At 39.0% G+C, this 17380-nt stretch overlaps 1 protein-coding gene across 8 annotated transcripts in view; it reads left to right on the top strand.

The window, feature by feature from the left end:
* nrxn3b (neurexin 3b) overlaps positions 1-17380 on the top strand; it is a 286482-nt gene that overhangs the window by 77420 nt on the left and 191682 nt on the right. For all 8 annotated transcript variants that reach the window (XM_063902196.1, XM_063902201.1, XM_063902198.1 and 5 more), the window contains exons 7-8: positions 11188-11626; positions 16059-16442. In XM_063902196.1, coding sequence (XP_063758266.1) covers positions 11188-11626; positions 16059-16442 — 823 coding nt within the window. The remainder of the gene's footprint in view (positions 1-11187; positions 11627-16058; positions 16443-17380) is intronic.

Below are 17380 nucleotides of genomic sequence, written 5' to 3' on the forward strand. Positions count from 1 at the left end.
AAGATGTGTTTGTACTCAGTTCTTTACTGCAACAGAATTATTGAAGCTTTTTCGTGGGAGCCAGTAGTTGCATCAGAGTAATGATTAAATATTAATGTGTGAACACAGAGTTGTAAGAACTGTACACATACTGTATGCTACGCCTAATTGTTTGTTTTTGAGGACACATTAATGTTCTGATGCGGTTAATTTCCATAAGAACCATCCCTGCCTGAGCCTCCTCACCTATCCACCAATGGCACTTACAATTTAATTATAAAGGGGAAATAGCTGCAAACACTGAAGAAAGAACATTTCAAGCTATGTGCTGTATTAGAAACAATATGCAACATGTTACGGAAGTAATATGGTTTGTGTACGTTAGCAAGCATCGCTAACACGGTGAATTTGTGTCAAAAAGCCGGATATAAAAGGTGCTGACCTTGTGGTAAACTTGCAAGAGAGAAACATTTGAGGTCCATACTTTTTCAGAAATAATGCTTGATGTGGTGTGGAACCTAATATGGCGTTTAATCACGGCAGCGTTTAGCTGAGTATCTCTGTTAGAAATTCCGATACTTCTCGCTTTGCAGAGCTCATCGCTATGGGGACGCTCCAAAGGGGCGTGGCCAGCAGCAGCTCCTTTCCCTTTAAAGCTACCGACCCAGAATCAGCACTTTTGTAACAGACATTTTTTGTATAGTTATGATCTTACAATATATTGTTAAAACATAGTATAATAGGAGACCTTTGAGGAATGTGAGTCCAATATTCACTCCCCTTTTGGCTCTGTTTTTGGTCCCAACCAACTGATGGTTTGTCAGCTGCTACATTTTCTAACATGTTTATCATATAGTTGCTAACTTTGTTCATCCAAAAATAGTTGCCCATAAAACTGGAAACAATGTTGATACTAGCTTTGAGTCACAGTGGCAAATATACATGCCAAGAAATCAAAACAATTAGTTGAAAGCTGCTCAGTTTAACAAAATAAGGCCCCTGAAGGCAAAACATGCCATTCCTTTCTTGTTCCGTACATTGCCTTTTTGTTGCCCTGCTTAGATCAGCCAAGACAAACTCTAAATGAGTGCTAATGTGTGTGTAACACCAATCACTAAATCACTTCCTAATAGATAATGCTTTGGTTTAACGAATGCAAAAATTCAAGCCCTGCCCTTTTGCCTGGTAAATTGTTTTCCTGTCAGGACCATGGTAACTACACTTAGTAAAGTAGTTCCAGGTATCCGACAACAGCCACTACAGAAGGCCCACCTTTCAATTTATCTGATGCGGCTATGGGGAAAAACAGCAACTGGTTCTTTTCCACTCTGAGTTTATTTGTTTTCAAGTGAAGGTGTTCAGGGCGATCCAGCAAAAACTGAAGAGCCTCAGCAATGCAAAAGCAACTAGCATGAGGCTTCACTCATTGAAAATATTTACAAAAACCCACCCGGCAGTTCATAAATCTCATTCTGATCAGAACAACCCTTCTCTCATCCACAAGTTCAGTAGTCTTTTGAAACTTTTCTCATGTTAAAATATTAATAAGTGCAGCTTTGAGGAGGCTAATGCATCAATGCAGGCATCTTTCATCACAGGCCACATTGCAGAGGCTTTGGTATCCTCCATTTGTTTCCATTATTATCCGAAGAAGCGTGACTCAACATGAGCTGGCCCTTGAGAGAAGCGTTTGGTGGACAGAACCTTCGAAGTGATTCACCATGTGGTTTCGGGTAGTGGTAGTATTGTGCAATCCTAAACTGTTCATCATCCGTTGCTCCATTAAGCAGGCACGATGCCAGCTGCTACCCAGGACTAGCAAACTGCTCACGACCGGCTGTTTTATCCGTCTATTCATTCACAATAAAGCCCAACTCTTTTACCAACAGGCAGTCCCTATGCATCATCCTTTTGTCTCTCTGGCTCTTTCTTGCTCTCCTACACAATATTTATTCTTTCCTGCCCCTCCACCTCTTCCTTTGGATCCAATATCCCCCAGATAATGAGGGAATGATTCAGTCGTGTTTGGCCCATTGCTCAGATCCGATTGCGTCAGTATTTCTGTCTGACGTTGAGTATCGTCTGGCCAGGGCGCTTCAAACGAGAAGAAGGAATGTTGGTCACTATATTTAAAAGAAAAAAGACTTAAAGCTGATCAATAAACCGATGGAGGCATGTGTTGCAACGACGAGTGGCTTCCTTTTTCTCTTCTGTCCGCCAACAAAAGAGCCGCTGCCATCACAAGCCCTCTCTTGTTCAGCCTCCACTGCACTCATCTGCCGCCTTAGGCTTCATGGGATGTCAGCCATGGAAACACCACACACACACACACACACACACACACACACACACACACACACACACACACACACACACACACACACACACACACACACACACACACACACACACACACACACACACACACGTACGTCCCGCCTCCGTGCGTGTTTTGCCATGTGGGCCAGATCGTGTCACGTGACTCAACGGCCATTGGGCTGATACTCCGGTCAGCCTGATGTTTGCAGTGCCTTATGCAACCCCCCCCCCCCCCCGCCTCCTTCTCTCACGCCACTCAGCCCCTCCTTCCAGTGTCACAGGGCACCTGTGGCAGCACTGGAGCTAGCAACTTGTGTCAGACTGCGGGGGCAGCTGGGGCATGCGCCGTCATGTCTGCAGACGGAGGAGGAGCTGGAGAGAGGAACTGATGAGTAATACCAGAGAAGTATGTCAGGGTAGAAGATGGAGTGTTGAAGAAATAAAAGGGACTGAAAGGTGAAGACAAGTGCAGGTGAGGTGGATGTCAGCAGGTGGGAAGCAGAAACAGAATATACCGATATTGATGGAGATCAAGAGTATGATGAGGAAGTGAGAGGAAGAGGAGCAAGGGCAAGAGACCAACATTTGGCATTTGAGGGGAACATTGTCGTCATCAGTTTTGTGTTAGTCACCGCATTATGTTCAGGCAACGCTTGTTTTCCCCTCCAATACTTATGCAAATGTCATCCTGTCCTTTTTAATTATTGTTTTAATATCCCCTTACAGGGCCAAACAGTGATGGATGAGTACGACTTCAGATTTTAGTGAATCATTTCACCTTTCACCCTTGTGTAGTCTCAACTAAGAATTATCCTGCACATATTTTTATCTCGAAGTCTTGGTTGCTTTAAACCCGGTGTTATAATATAACAACAATAAATGTGCTGAAAGGATCTTTAATCGTGAAGTCAGTATCCCAGGGAGCACAATTACTTCTATGATAACTGATAGCATATGAGAAGGTTTTTTATTGTTGACAAAATCAGATTTTTTTTTAAAGTCATGCTCTTAAGAAACAGTGTAGTCAACAAAAGATTATATCTTTTAGAGACATTTTTTATCTGTTGGTAACCTTTACTTATCACAGATGAAATGTAATTGTCGGAAACAAGACTTCATTTCCTTGCTTCCGACTGGATGGCAACCTCATTGTCACCCTAGTTTTTCTATGTACTTTGCAGCTTTTTGAATGATCTAACACAAGACTTTCTCCAGGAAATTAAACAGCTACTGTTTTAAGGCTAAGATCCTCCTACACAACATCGACCTTATCCTATATTTTACTGCACCAGAAACTCACAGATTTCTGCAACAACGCTGCCCTGCCCTTATTGAGTAGAATTTTGTTTTTCCTGCATTGTCAAAAAAAGTCAGACTTGAAACTTATTTTGTTGGTTACATTTTTTTCCTTTAAAGCAAAAGTTTTTCACTTAATTTTTTGTATTTTTCCCAAGAGTTAGATGAAAAATAGAAACTTCCTTGTATGATGCTACAACCAGGAAATGGTTAGCTTACCTTATATTTTAGCTTTTGCAGACCATTTACATGCACGCAAACTTATATAACACACTTGTGGAATGGGAGAGCCCAAAATAACATAATAGGGCCCCTTTAATGTTACAGGCACACTAGTTGTACAGCATGGTTCAGTATTATGCACATAGATTTAGTGTGTTATACGTGCAGTATTGATGCTCAAAAGTCAATAGGCCCATATCAAAGATTCAGTCTGAGATAAAAGCATTCTGAGATCTGCTAAAAACACAGTATTCAATGATTTAAAAGGAATTCCACATTTTTGTTGTGAATTGTATCTTAGGCTTTGGGGGCAAATGGTGTCTTGTTAAGTTTTTCCATTTCAGTCTGGAACATATTTCTTTTAAATATATGACTAAATATATACTGTACTGACTTATTTTCTGCAAAGGCTGTTATTTCTCTCTCCTTGCAATGTGTTCATCTAAACTTGTAGAATTAGACATGAGGAGGTGACGCACTCTCTCCCCAGCTGGAAACCTATCTAATAGACACGTAAGCTGTGAAGGTGGTGCTGTAGCAGTAGAGCCCGAGGTTGGTGTTTGGAGCAGTGCTGCAGCAGCATTCGCAGGAAGGGTTGGAGAAAGTTCATGTGATAGATTGAATGGAACGCCTCATTGTGTGTGACAGGAAACTGTGTCTGTCGCAGTGAATAGGGTCTCAAGGGGCCGAGCTGAAACAGACTGCCTGAGAAAGGTTTGCAGCATTGTTTTTTTACCATATAAAGGTGCATCCACCCAAATCACAAAAATACATTAGCAGCCAAAAGGTTAAATAGCCTCCACTGAACCTGCTGCCAAAAATGGAACTTGCTTCAAACTTACTTTTTTAATAAGCTAATAAAAACTTTGTCTAACCATTTTTTTCTATTTAATCTATCCCAAAGACTGAGCTGATAGGAGACCTCAAACATTTATTTTTTAAATCGTCACTTTTTTAAAATTTCCTTTGCTCCATGTTGCGCTGTCATCGCTGCAAAAGCAAATTCCCTGCCATTCTTTCAAACAACTTCACATCACTGCTGATACATTTTTAATTTGACAAATATTCAATTATGTTAGATATTTTATATTAATAAATAAATAGTAGCGAGATATTTAGATGGTTTAAATTATGTCTTAAAACTCAAATCCTATCTGTATTCTGATATATGTGCAACATCTTCAAGCCCAAACTGGTGTACAAATCATACCATCAATTTCAATGTAAATATTTGTGATACAAAATATACAAATTATATGAAAGATTTATTCTGGGCAAAACATTGATTGATATTTTTGCTCTCAGCAAAAGCTCAGACGGTCGGATCAAACCCATACAGCTACGTTATGCAAAATCACGCCCACCCAGGTTTAATACAGATGGAGCATTACATCAATATTATTTCTCCACTTTTAATGTTAGAAAATTGAAAATGAAAGAATCAATTAACCGTTTTTGACCATAAACAATTCCCTGGTTACAAAGAGGTATCCAAAGACTACTGAAGACTATCTTTAGCCAACAATTTAAGTTAAAAGCAACACAAAAACAATTTCAACACGTCCATTATGTCATAGGTAAAATTGCAGGTATATCTTAATCTGTCCACTCAAAACCAGCAATATGTACAATAACAATTAGGGAGACATTATTTGTATTATTTGGATGAACTAACCCTTTAATACTGGTGTACTGTCACGTCCCAGTCCCTGTACCATGGTAGTCGGACTCATATTGATCCCCAGTAATTGCTACTGAATATTCTATCTCTTGTTTCCTCAGCGCTGTCACTCATTCTGTTTTTCATCAATATTTACCCACAGTCGCTACCCCAATCTGCACTTACTGTAGTAAATACAGCATGTATTGTATATCTGTGCAGTTGCATTTGAGGATTTGCACACACACACCCAATTGACTTTTTTTGTTTGTTTGTGTGTATCTTCACTCTACTTCAATGGAATTACTCTGGTTCTTCATTAACACTGTGGCTAAATCATGAGCTGACCGCAGCTGTGGCCGGGGCCAAGAGGACAAGAGCACTGATCTGAAGTAGATTAGGGAGGTGTGTGTGTGTGTGTGTGTGTGTGTGTGTGGTGTGTGTGTGTGTGTGTGTGTGTGTGTGTGTGTGTGTGTGTGTGTGTGTGTGTGTGTGTGTGTGTGTGTTGTCACACTTCCACCCACCTGCCCTTCCCTCACCCTTCCCCGGTCCGATCAATACACCATCCAGCAGCAAGAGACAGAGGATTCCGGCTTTATGGAGTCGTTACAGTCCCCTGTGCTTGTATTATGAATGGGCCCCATAAGGCCGTTGATGGGCCAAAGGAAAGCGTAGCAAAGCACAGCCATAAAAAAAGGATAAGATGAGGTACACATCGCCGCAGCAGTCAATTCCTCTTTTATGGCATCATTTTGATTAGCTTATTGATCGGACTGCTGCACAACAGACACAATCATAATCCTAAAACATATCAGGAGCTGGCTGATGGGAAGATTAGTACGTACCTGAAAATCTTTGCAGAGAGAATTTGTAAAACAGGTTCCCCCTTCAAGAATAGTGATGCCATGAGAATGAATACTTTTGTACTAAGTTCAATCCAATTGAATGAACTCTACAAACTCTGGGGTTAGGGCTACTAGGGTTAGGGTCAGGGAGACTAACGGATTTCCATCATCCTGAGGAACATAGCAATTGTGTTTGAAACACAGTAAAGTCACTATTGACCCATGCAGGAGCCATACATTTCTTATCTGATGATGCTTAATTGTTAGCAATTGTCCGATAACTGACAGGAGAACTAGTTAACGTTAGCTTGTTAGCTGTTAGCAGCCAGTGAACGCAGGTCCAGTAGAGTAGCATTTAGTTTTTTACCATGGTGAATGATGGGGTCATGACCAAATAAATGCGTTTTCACTTGAGGGTGTCTGGTATTTCCCTTACGGATAAGGTGAGAAGTTCGGTCATCCAAGATAGAGATGCTGCTCCTTCTCAAGCAAGGAGCAAGATGTTGTTAGGGTGCCTGGTAAGGATGTTACCTGGCCTCCTCCCCAGGGTCGTGGTCAAGTTACTTCAAACTCGGAGGAGACCGAGGGGCCGACTAGGGACCAGGTGAAAAGATTATATCTCCACGCTGGCCTGGGAGCCCCTTTGAATCCCGCAGTCAGAACTGATTGATGTGATCAGGGAAAGGGACGTTTGGGGCCCTCTGCTGGAACCCCCTCTCCTGCGACCACACTGCAGATAAGCGGTGGACAATGAATGGATGGACTATGGTATCAAATTGCTATTGAGATTTGTGGAATTTCCCTGATATTGGTCTTAAATAATATATATCTGGTACCATGACTCTTCCAGTGAAGAAAACACTTAAAAGAGTATTTCACGTGTTGAGGAGACAATTTCAGTTTTTGTTATAAGAGCAACCTGCTGTTCCTCTGGTGACCTTGGGTTTGCTGCCATATCTAAAAAGTCAGATTAATTCATCTCAAAGACAGACAAACAGACTGCTTTTGAACTTTGGTTTGTGATATTTAAATCTAAGAACTACACAGTGACCATCACTGCAGTGTTTAAAAAGAAGTTGTAAATTGCAAATGAGGTACATTAAAGCCTCTTTTTCTCCTCGCTTTCTTCTTTCATGTAATATTCAGTTTGTTTTCTTGCCCCAGCGTAGTCTGAGAGCTTGCTGAATTTGGAATGCAAGGTATTTGGCTGCTTAAGAAAACATCAAATCATGAGCTCTCAGAAAAATCAGTAATCTGGAACCACAGGACAGGTGCAACACTTCTGTAAAATTTCATTTTTATTTCATATCCACAATCCATGATATTCATAATTTCAGAAAGTGTTTGGGTGGATAGAACTCTTAACGTTGCTCCTCCTGATTGACAATGATTAGAGAGCCATATTTCTCTCATATCAGAGGTTAGCTGATAATCACATGCAGACAAAAAGACAGAACAAACACAGATGTTCCCTCCGGCCATGAGGCATTTTAGCAGGCTTAGCATCAGAAACACTGCAACAGCATCACAGCGGGTTTTCAAACTGGTTTAAACCCTATTATGTCCTCTTTTTTTTTACTGCAATAGGTCCATACAATCAATTGGTAATACTACATAAACATATTGGTTACTATTTTTACAAACTGCCTATTAACCATTTATGCGATTTTCACTCCGTTTTTTCAATTTTAAGCATATTCTGCTTTTATCTGATTGCTGTGTCGGTTTAGTACAATATAGGGTGTTATTTTGGATTGTAGTGAGTTTCATAATTATTCACACCACATGAAAATGCAGTCATGGTAGAAAATAGTAAAATAAAGCCTGGTTTATTGTGTAATTAAGAACAGTCTTGCATTGTTTAAATTCTGTTTTTTACATTTTTGACAGTCGACATTAGGATTTTTAATAACCTTATTTAAGAATGTTTAAAATGTAACCTTCAGTGTGGAGTTTGACGGTTTGTGATTAAAAACAAGACATTTAAAGCTGTGAATGTGGGCTTTTATGTTAATTATAGTGACCTTTCTATTTGTTATACAGTTTATAGACAAAGTTAACTAGTCCTTACGGCAGCGTCACCTTTTTTAGACCCATGTATATCTTATAGGATTTCAGCTTCCAAGAACTCCGTCAGATTGATGCTGTTTTTTATTTTTTTTACATGTTTAAAATTGTCAAGAATTCCTTTTAAAGTAAAATATATTTCTATATTAAACAAATGCATTTCCTTTGCACACAATGCTGAACCATAGAGCTTTATGATATTAATCAAACGCTAATTCCTGCTGGGTTTAATTACTCATTAATTAGTTGGTCGGACAGCTGTGGTATGTAAATGTTATTTCCCCCCGAAGGCTGTGTCATATTTCATTTCAGACTAGCGCTTTGAGACTAAATAACTTCCACAGTCACACAGACGCCCCCTCGCCTGTCAGAGTAGGCGCCTGCTGACCGTGATTAACTTGAACATGTATGATTTCATGGTCACTGTAAGTGTGTTCAGTTCACACTAACTGTCCTATTCAGCATTAATGTATTTTATTATACTGATAAAACTTTGCCGATATTCTATCATATACATTTATTTTATTTTATGTTTTTATTGCACATTTTAAGTCTTAATTTTGATCCAACTAATTCAAAATACTGTTGTTTAAGTTATATCCGTCTATTTTAAACTTTAACTTCTCATGTTTATATAAATGTTGTTATTTTCTTTTGTTTTATGTTATTTATTTTATTGCACATTTTTAGTTTCGTTTTTATTCAACTAATTCAATATTAACTGCTTATTTAAGAAACTTCTTATTTAGTTTGTAGTTTATTTGATATTTCTTAGCATTCTTTCTTTTTTTTTTAACATCTTCAATATTTCATCAACAACTTTCAAAGTACCCAATTTTCCCCGGGATAAATAAGGTGTTCTGATTCTGCTTGAGGGTGCAATTATGATTTATGATAACAAAAGAAGAGAAAACTAAAAACGGGTGGTTTATCAGTAGTCAAAATAACGTCCCTAGTCCTTTGCATCTCTTTAGCTTTAATACATACATATACTTTGATGCAAGTTCCCTAAATCAACAGTTTTTTTAATCTAAAACATGTCTATTACTATTGTATGGTGTGTTCCGAGTCGATCAAGTGCTTGGCAAAGGTTGAGCTAGGCTAAGTATTATCTTGTGTGGTATGTTCAGGAGATTAAGGGTGGTCATTAACCTATTGACAGCTCCATCACTGTGTTTGTACTGTACGTGCACACCCCAAAACACACGCAATCACATTTTGAAATCCAGAGGCACGGACTGGCCTAGCAGCGTTTAATCCTCCAGATCTCTCCCTCTTTCCCTCTATTTGCCTTCCGACATTTTTCCTTTCCCATGTTTCCATCTCTTTCCATTTTTATTCCCAACAACCTCGTCTCCCTCCCCCCTCTCTTCAGTCCGCCTCGGTACTCGGGTCACCTGTGTTGATTTACTGTCAAATCTTCCAGGATTATCGGTAATCCCACAGCAGTAAAATCTGTCTGCTGACAGCTGTGCTCCGTCTAACAGTGTTGCTGTTTCTCACACATACACACACACACTCCCCTATATACCAGAAAAAAGCCTGTCTTTCTCACCAGAAAGGAAGTAAAAGAATCATTAATTTTCCACCTCGATGGATTCCAATCGCCTCTCCTTTTCAGTAGTATTTTCTTCTGTTTGAATATAATAGGGGGCTGCTTTCTACTTTGGATTAGGGGTTTTGAGCAATTTCACTGTTGGTAGATACATATAATAATGGGTATATTCTCACCGGGTCACAGATCTTCCCGTGACAATTTCACCAATCTTTAAAAAGACTGCTGTTTTCAAACGTTACAAGGAATCACTCTAATAATTCAGCCATCACTGCTCACACTTGACTCTCAGTCGGCAGGTGTTCAATCTGATGACAATACAGTGACACATTTGTGTACAATCTCCTTTTCATCTCGGATAAATTGGACTTGAAATAAAAGATGACTGAGAAACAAATTGGACGACACACGCCTTAGAAGATATTAGTTTTATTGATCCGGCTCTTCTCAAATCGGCAATATGGTATATTGATGCTATGGTATTACAGATTGCAATCGAGTGCAATTCATTCACGTGGAAATTCAGATTTTTCAAACATGATCGTGCTTGCAAACTGATGGGAAAATAAATGAAGAAGAAACGCCTCAAAGACACAATTCACACGGAGGTATAATCATCATCTTCACACTACGAGAGCATGTATTTTTAAAGCATACGTCAATAAGAACCCAAGTTCTCCCACACTACACCTCTACTCCGCTCCCTTCACTGCCTACCAGTGGCTGTCAGAATCTTTTTTAAGACACTGGTACTCTCCTGTTACCTCCCTTGCTAGCTTGTGCCACTCCATACAGCTATCATCTGATGGGTTGCACGTTGGAAGGTAGGTGGTAAACCATACTTAAGGTGAAATAACTTGTAGTTGGAGAGCAGCGCTTGGCTACAATTTTGAGGGGTCCACAATACCGGGGGAAACGTCAGCATGAAGCCGTTTTAAAGCATTTCATGTGAATGCATCTTTACATTCTATACTTAAAATGAGCTAGTTGGCTTGCTACTCCCTGACTGTGAGTTTAACCCAGGTACCCCCTCACCAAAAAGATGCCTGCCAATTATCTTGGCTTCAAAATCAAACCGATCTGATTCAATTGCACCATGGCCATTACGTCCTAAATGCACCAGCACGTCCAATGGTTACGGTTATTTGAAGCAAATACACTGTATTGTTTTTGTCTCTTCCTGGTTTATTGTACCTAGTGTAAAATCATTAGCTGAATGTCATGTGATATATTTCTCTCACCAGGTGGTGTACAAGAACAACGATATCCGTCTGGAGCTTTCCCGCCTCGCCCGCATCGTGGACCCCAAGATGAAACTCCAGGGAGATGTGGTCTTCAAGTGCGAAAACGTCCCCACCCTCGACCCCATCAACTTCGAGACGCCCGACTCCTACCTTGCGTTGCCCAAATGGAACACCAAACGCGTTGGCTCCATCTCGTTTGACTTCCGCACATCGGAACCAAATGGCTTGATCCTCTTCACCCACGGCAAGGCCCAGGACCGCAGGGATGCAAAGGGCCAGAAGAACAACAAGGTGGACTTCTTTGCGGTGGAGCTGCTGGACGGAGGGCTGTTTCTGCTGCTGGACATGGGGTCCGGCACTATCAAGGTCAATGCCACACATGCCAAGGTCAACGACGGCGCCTGGCACCACGTGGACATCCAGAGGGACGGACGCTCAGGTAAGGAAGGAGGGGGAAAGAGAAGGAACTGAAAAACTCAATTTTCTGATCCGACGTCTAGTCACACAGTTTATTTAAAACAGAATTATTTTCAGTGTAACATCCGTGTGACAGGGTGTGAACCTGCACTTCCACCTGGCACTCGTTATGTCAGTTTGTTTTATTTGTCACAACGGCTTCAATAAGGAAACTGAATTATTTTCTCAATTATAAATGTGTTGCCTTTGGCTGCGCTGTATATGAATTTATGGGTACAGCCAACAAGGCAAAAATCTAACTGCTGGACCCAAGAATCAATAGAAATAAAGGGAGCCTTCTGTACAATATATCCTGACACTGAAGATTGACTAATGATTCCTGCAGTATCGTTGCGGGGACTTCACTATATTTTATCACTGGAAAGTGTATTTTGGGTAATAGATTTAAATCTTGAATGTTTCCAAAATAACAACTAAAATGTACCTTCCATGCATGTTACTACTTAAAGCCACTGTGCTGCTTCACAAATGTTTACCGCGTTAAAAGTCACCAAATCCGAATGTATTAAATTGACAATATGAAACAGCAAAAGGAGCATCATTTTAGGTTGGAGTATCAGTAGCATCATCAACTGCTTTGCACAAAATATTAAGAAGCATAGAGACAAAGAAACATTTAATAAAAGGGTATTTCATTACAATAAAAACCACCCCCATGAATCATTTTCATTATTTTTTTTTGAAAACATTATTGGGGATAAAATAAAGCTTAATGAAAACCATTTCATAAATGCTGTTCTTCTCTTACGTATATTTTTTATAATTCATATATACTTTCAAATGTTTCCCATTAATCGGTACTACCTATATCTCATTTAAGTAATTTTTGGTGCTCATTAATTTCTTGGTGTCATGAAATCTTTCATGTAATGTAATTCTACCCACACTCATCCTGTAAAAAAAACAAAAACAAAAACATCCATTACCAACAAGCTGAAATGAAAGCATAAAAATACAGCTAACACAATGAAACTCATCACTGCCACTTTGATTTTTGTTCATGCTAATGTTAGCATTTAAAACACCACTATGCATCCTCAAAGGCCTGGCATGTCTGTCTGGCAGTTACAAACTCAAACGTCAAAATGACCATCTATTGATGACCGAAACCTGACCCTAAATAATGTTTTTTACTAAAAGTAGAAACAAGAAATTTGGAAATAATGTTCACAATCAGTAGATTTGACTTGCTCTTTGCACTTATTAACAAAGCTTTCCTTCCTGCAGACTCTTACCATTCCTCAACACTAATAATGATGGTTAAACTGTAAAATGAAAGTGAAATGTATTAAATGTGATGGAATTTAAAGAGAAAATCCTTTAGAATATCTGTGAATCACCGTAGCTTTCACAAAGGATCTGCACTAGCTGTAGGAACCACACTTGTAATCATGTTACTTCTTATTTTATCTTTTTTCTCCTGCCTCACAAACACAGGATGATGCCAACTTCCACAATATATTAATTCCAGCGATGATTTATCACCGCCCATGAAGCCATAAATTCTCTTTAGATAGCTTCTGACTCCTGCTTCCTTCCATTTGTATGTCCTCTGACCTCAAAACATGGCCAAATACACAGAAAGTATTAGAAGAAGATTGTATTAGAGAAAGGGTTTAGGAACTTCTGTTGCCTTGAGCTCCGAAACCCAACACAATCTCTGCATTAGGTGCGATCCTCCAGAGAAACACGGGTGTGTTAGTTGGCGCTACAGCCGGTGTTATATATCAGGTTAGAGCAGCCAATTTAGCCGTGTGTCACAGCCCGCTGCTTTGATTAATCACCGCCACAGCCCCCAGTGCGATAGCGGAGGGGAAAGTCGGATTTTCACGGGGAAAAAGAGGAATGAGACAGATATATGGATACCAGTCTGAGGGATGGTTAAGAACAGGCATAATCACACTGGTGGCTTGAGTGAAATGTTAATAGGGAGTTGCAAGTGAATTAAATTTCCTGTCCCCAAAGATCTCCAGCCAGAATCTATCTCTCTGTCTGTCTGTATGGGAGGTGAATAAGTAAAATGTGAGGACGCATATTTTGCAAAGGGATATTTTCATCTTTTTGCAACGTTAAAACTTGACATCAGCGAGGGCTGACATAAAGGGGCTGATAATACAAACAAACAGTTAAACCTTCTTTTGTCTTTCTTCATTTAATTATTCATATTAGCCCAAATTCCTCACAGAGGTACATGCAAATTGAATCTTTTATCTTTTAGTCTTCTTTTTTTGTTCAGTTCTATTTAATTTGGCTTTCCCACTGTTTTCAGTTATAAAAACTAAAGAAAATTATTTATTATTATTTCGAGTTTTTCTAAAATACCTGTCAACCATATTTGAACTCAAAGCAGATCCCTGTAGTTGACATTTTCAGGCTTGCTTAAGTTTAGGTCATGTTTAATATCAATTATTATTATAAATGTTTTGTTAAATTGTAATTCCATTGAGTGAGTGGGGGTTTGAATACTTTACATTAAGCATCTGAAGATGTTAGAAAGTACAAATAAGAAAATACATTTAAAAATACAAACAAATGATTTAAAGGTTATTAAAACAATAAAATGTATTTATTTTTTAAAGATACAAAAGAATGTCATTTTGAAACAATGAATTACACCATTTAAGCAAAAAAAAACTAGGCAGATAAGTGAAGTAAAATGCACAGTATAGCAGTGTAGATCAAACATCAGGTCTATAGTAATTGTTTCATAGTGTCATGGTACTTGAAATGTAAAAATCTACACACATGTGCCTTTATAAATACAGCTGTAAAGTTTCATATCTGTATTTAGTGCCTTACGGTTATATGCTTTAATGTTCAAAAAGGTCTTTATTGTTCTCATACTGCCTGCACTGCAGCACCTCTTTTCACCCTCTGTCCGTAACCAGAGCCCAGTCTGCTCTGATTGTCCCGCCCCTTGGCCAATCGTGTACAGTGTGTTGGAGCGCTAGCCAATAGAAGCACAAGTGTTACATTGTGATGTCACTATGTTACGGAAGTAAACAAAGGACTCCAATGAGGTGTTTCAGGCAGAGGGGGAGTGTGTTAACTTTGCAATTTTAACCTTTGCAGACCCTTTACATCCACAAAACCTATATGACACATTAGGAAAGGGAAAGACCTGTATAAGCATATTAGGGCCCCTTTAATTAATATTAACAATGTGATCCCTGCTTTGATTGTAGGTTTATTTAGATTTCAGTGGACGATAACAATATCTAAAATTGCCTCCTGAAAAAACACCCTGAAAACTATTATTTATTCTGTAGTGTTGGGGCTCTTTGTGCCGTTAGAGGTAGTTATTTTGTTGGATGCTTGCTTATTTTTTCCCTCACTGATTTTTATTTCCCTGTCCCCTATCCTGTTGTTTTATGACTCAAATAGAGTTCCCCTGAAGAGGTTGTTACCGAGTCAGTGATCAGTGCCATTTTGGAGGCTTGCACCCCCACCTACTCAGACCACAGCTTAGCGCAGGGTTATTTTTATCAGCTTATATTGCAACTTCACTGCTCGCATTTAGAGCTTGTGGTTGTGTTTTTCCCCTTTCATGAACAACAAAGTTTCTGTCAGTCTCACATCAGTTAGAGGACATCATTTGTATTCAGTCCAAAAATATCATTTTAGCAGAGGAGCCAAATATTGTGATTTGAGGCCGATAAATGTCACTTTTTTTTTCAGAGGAGTTCCTGTTATTTCCCAAACTTGCGTTTTTGAAGTGTTGATTTCCGGCAGCGAGAAAAATATGACAGATCCCTTGACTGGTAGAACATGACACTCGTTATAAAAAGAATAAAACAAGAAACAAGTGATATTATCTCACTCTTCCAGCAGTATTTATGACTTTTCATAAGAAATGTAAGCTTTCCCAGTGTATGTTTAGTGATATATTTTTTTAAGTCTGAACTGAAACTTGTATCTGCATTTAAATGTAAATGTTAAAAAACAACAAATACTTTGCACACTTATGTTAATGTAAATAGGAACCCTTTTTATTTATATAGAGTATTCTAACTTAATTTGAAAAATGTTTTTGGGGGGGATTTTAAGAAATGATTTGGTTATAGGGCAGCTTAACAACTTAAAATACATGAAATAACTAACAATCGACAAATCAGAAAAAGAAAAAAGAAAGATATTTTAAAAAAATGATTAAAAAAGACGAGTTAACATACGCCCACAAATAATGGATGAATCATTAATACTCATAGCTTTTTATTTGATATCTATATATCTATATATATATATATATATATATATATCATTACTACTGTTGTTACGTATACATGTCTTTATCAGACTGTTAACATGCTGTCGTGACAAAAAAAAATCCCAATTTAAAAATAAATAAAGAATATCTAATCTTATTTACTAATGAGTTTTCCTTCCTCCTTCAGGCATCATCTCAGTAAACAACCGCCGCACACCTTTCACAGCCAGCGGGGAGAATGAGATCCTGGACCTGGAGGGGGATCTGTACCTGGGGGGTCTTCCTGACAGCCGGCTGGGCTTGGTGCTGCCCACAGAGCTGTGGACCGCTATGCTCAACTACGGCTACGTGGGCTGCGTCCGCGATCTGTTCATCGACGGGCGCAGCAAGGACATCCGGCAGATAGCTCAGAACCAGAACGTGACTGGCATCAGGTCGTCGTGCAGTAAAGTGACGGGGAAACAGTGCGACAGCAGCCCCTGCAAGAACAACGGGGCGTGTAAGGAGGGCTGGAACCGCTTTGTATGCGACTGCACGGGAACGGGATTCTGGGATAGCACCTGCGAGAGAGGTAAGGCATCTTTAAAATCATTCCTCTCCGTCTGGTGACTGCGTACTCTCTTATAGTGATCATTTTTAAGTCTTATTGGGTTTGTCAGAGGGCTTATTGATTTTTTTTTCATTTTTGTCAAGTCTTTTTTAAAGAGGGTGCAGCTGTCCTCCTTCTTATGTGCAGAGAAGAAATCCATTTGGTCAGTGTGTGCTCCTGAAAAAGTCTGGTTTTGACTTTTAATCAATACGTGTGTGTAGGTGCTAAATGTTGACAGGGGTTATAAAGTTGTTTTACAAAGTTGAAGTATTCTATGTATCCCAAGTATTGGTCTTGAAGCGTTGGTAGACTAATTATTTGGGCATATTATTCCCATTTTAAGATATGTCTGCACTCATGAATCCAATATTTACTTATTTATGTATCTATTTATTATAGTGTTTTTTCCTGGGACAACAACATTGAAGACCAACACACCATTGTGTTTAGGCTACAAATTACATTCATTTCTAAGGAAAATGCGATGCAGCTATCTGCTAATAAATGCTATTGTTATATCTACCTTAACATTTGTTCATTTATATGTTGTTGTCAAAGTTTAGTTATTTAAATTCTACGAACATTCATTTGAATATTTTTTGGACTGCACATCTACATCAACAATGCAGATAATAACAGTTTTAAATAAGTGTTCTTTTAAATTCAGCAATTTAGTATTTGTAATATTTAATCTGATGCAATATGAGAAAAAATAATTCATCCCCAGTTAGCTGCACTGCTCTCTAAATTCAGCATCAGTTATTAAAAAAAACATACTGGTCGAACACTGCTGTGAAGTGGCAGTAACTTAGCAGCTATCTGCTAACAAAAGCTTTTCACAGCAAAGTGGACAGAAACCTGTTTTAACAGACAGGCCGAAGTGTGACTTGGAACACTTCTCTCACAATATTTATGGTAGC

This window comes from Eleginops maclovinus, chromosome 15, assembly GCF_036324505.1.
Source record: "Eleginops maclovinus isolate JMC-PN-2008 ecotype Puerto Natales chromosome 15, JC_Emac_rtc_rv5, whole genome shotgun sequence".
Taxonomy (NCBI): domain Eukaryota; kingdom Metazoa; phylum Chordata; class Actinopteri; order Perciformes; family Eleginopidae; genus Eleginops; species Eleginops maclovinus.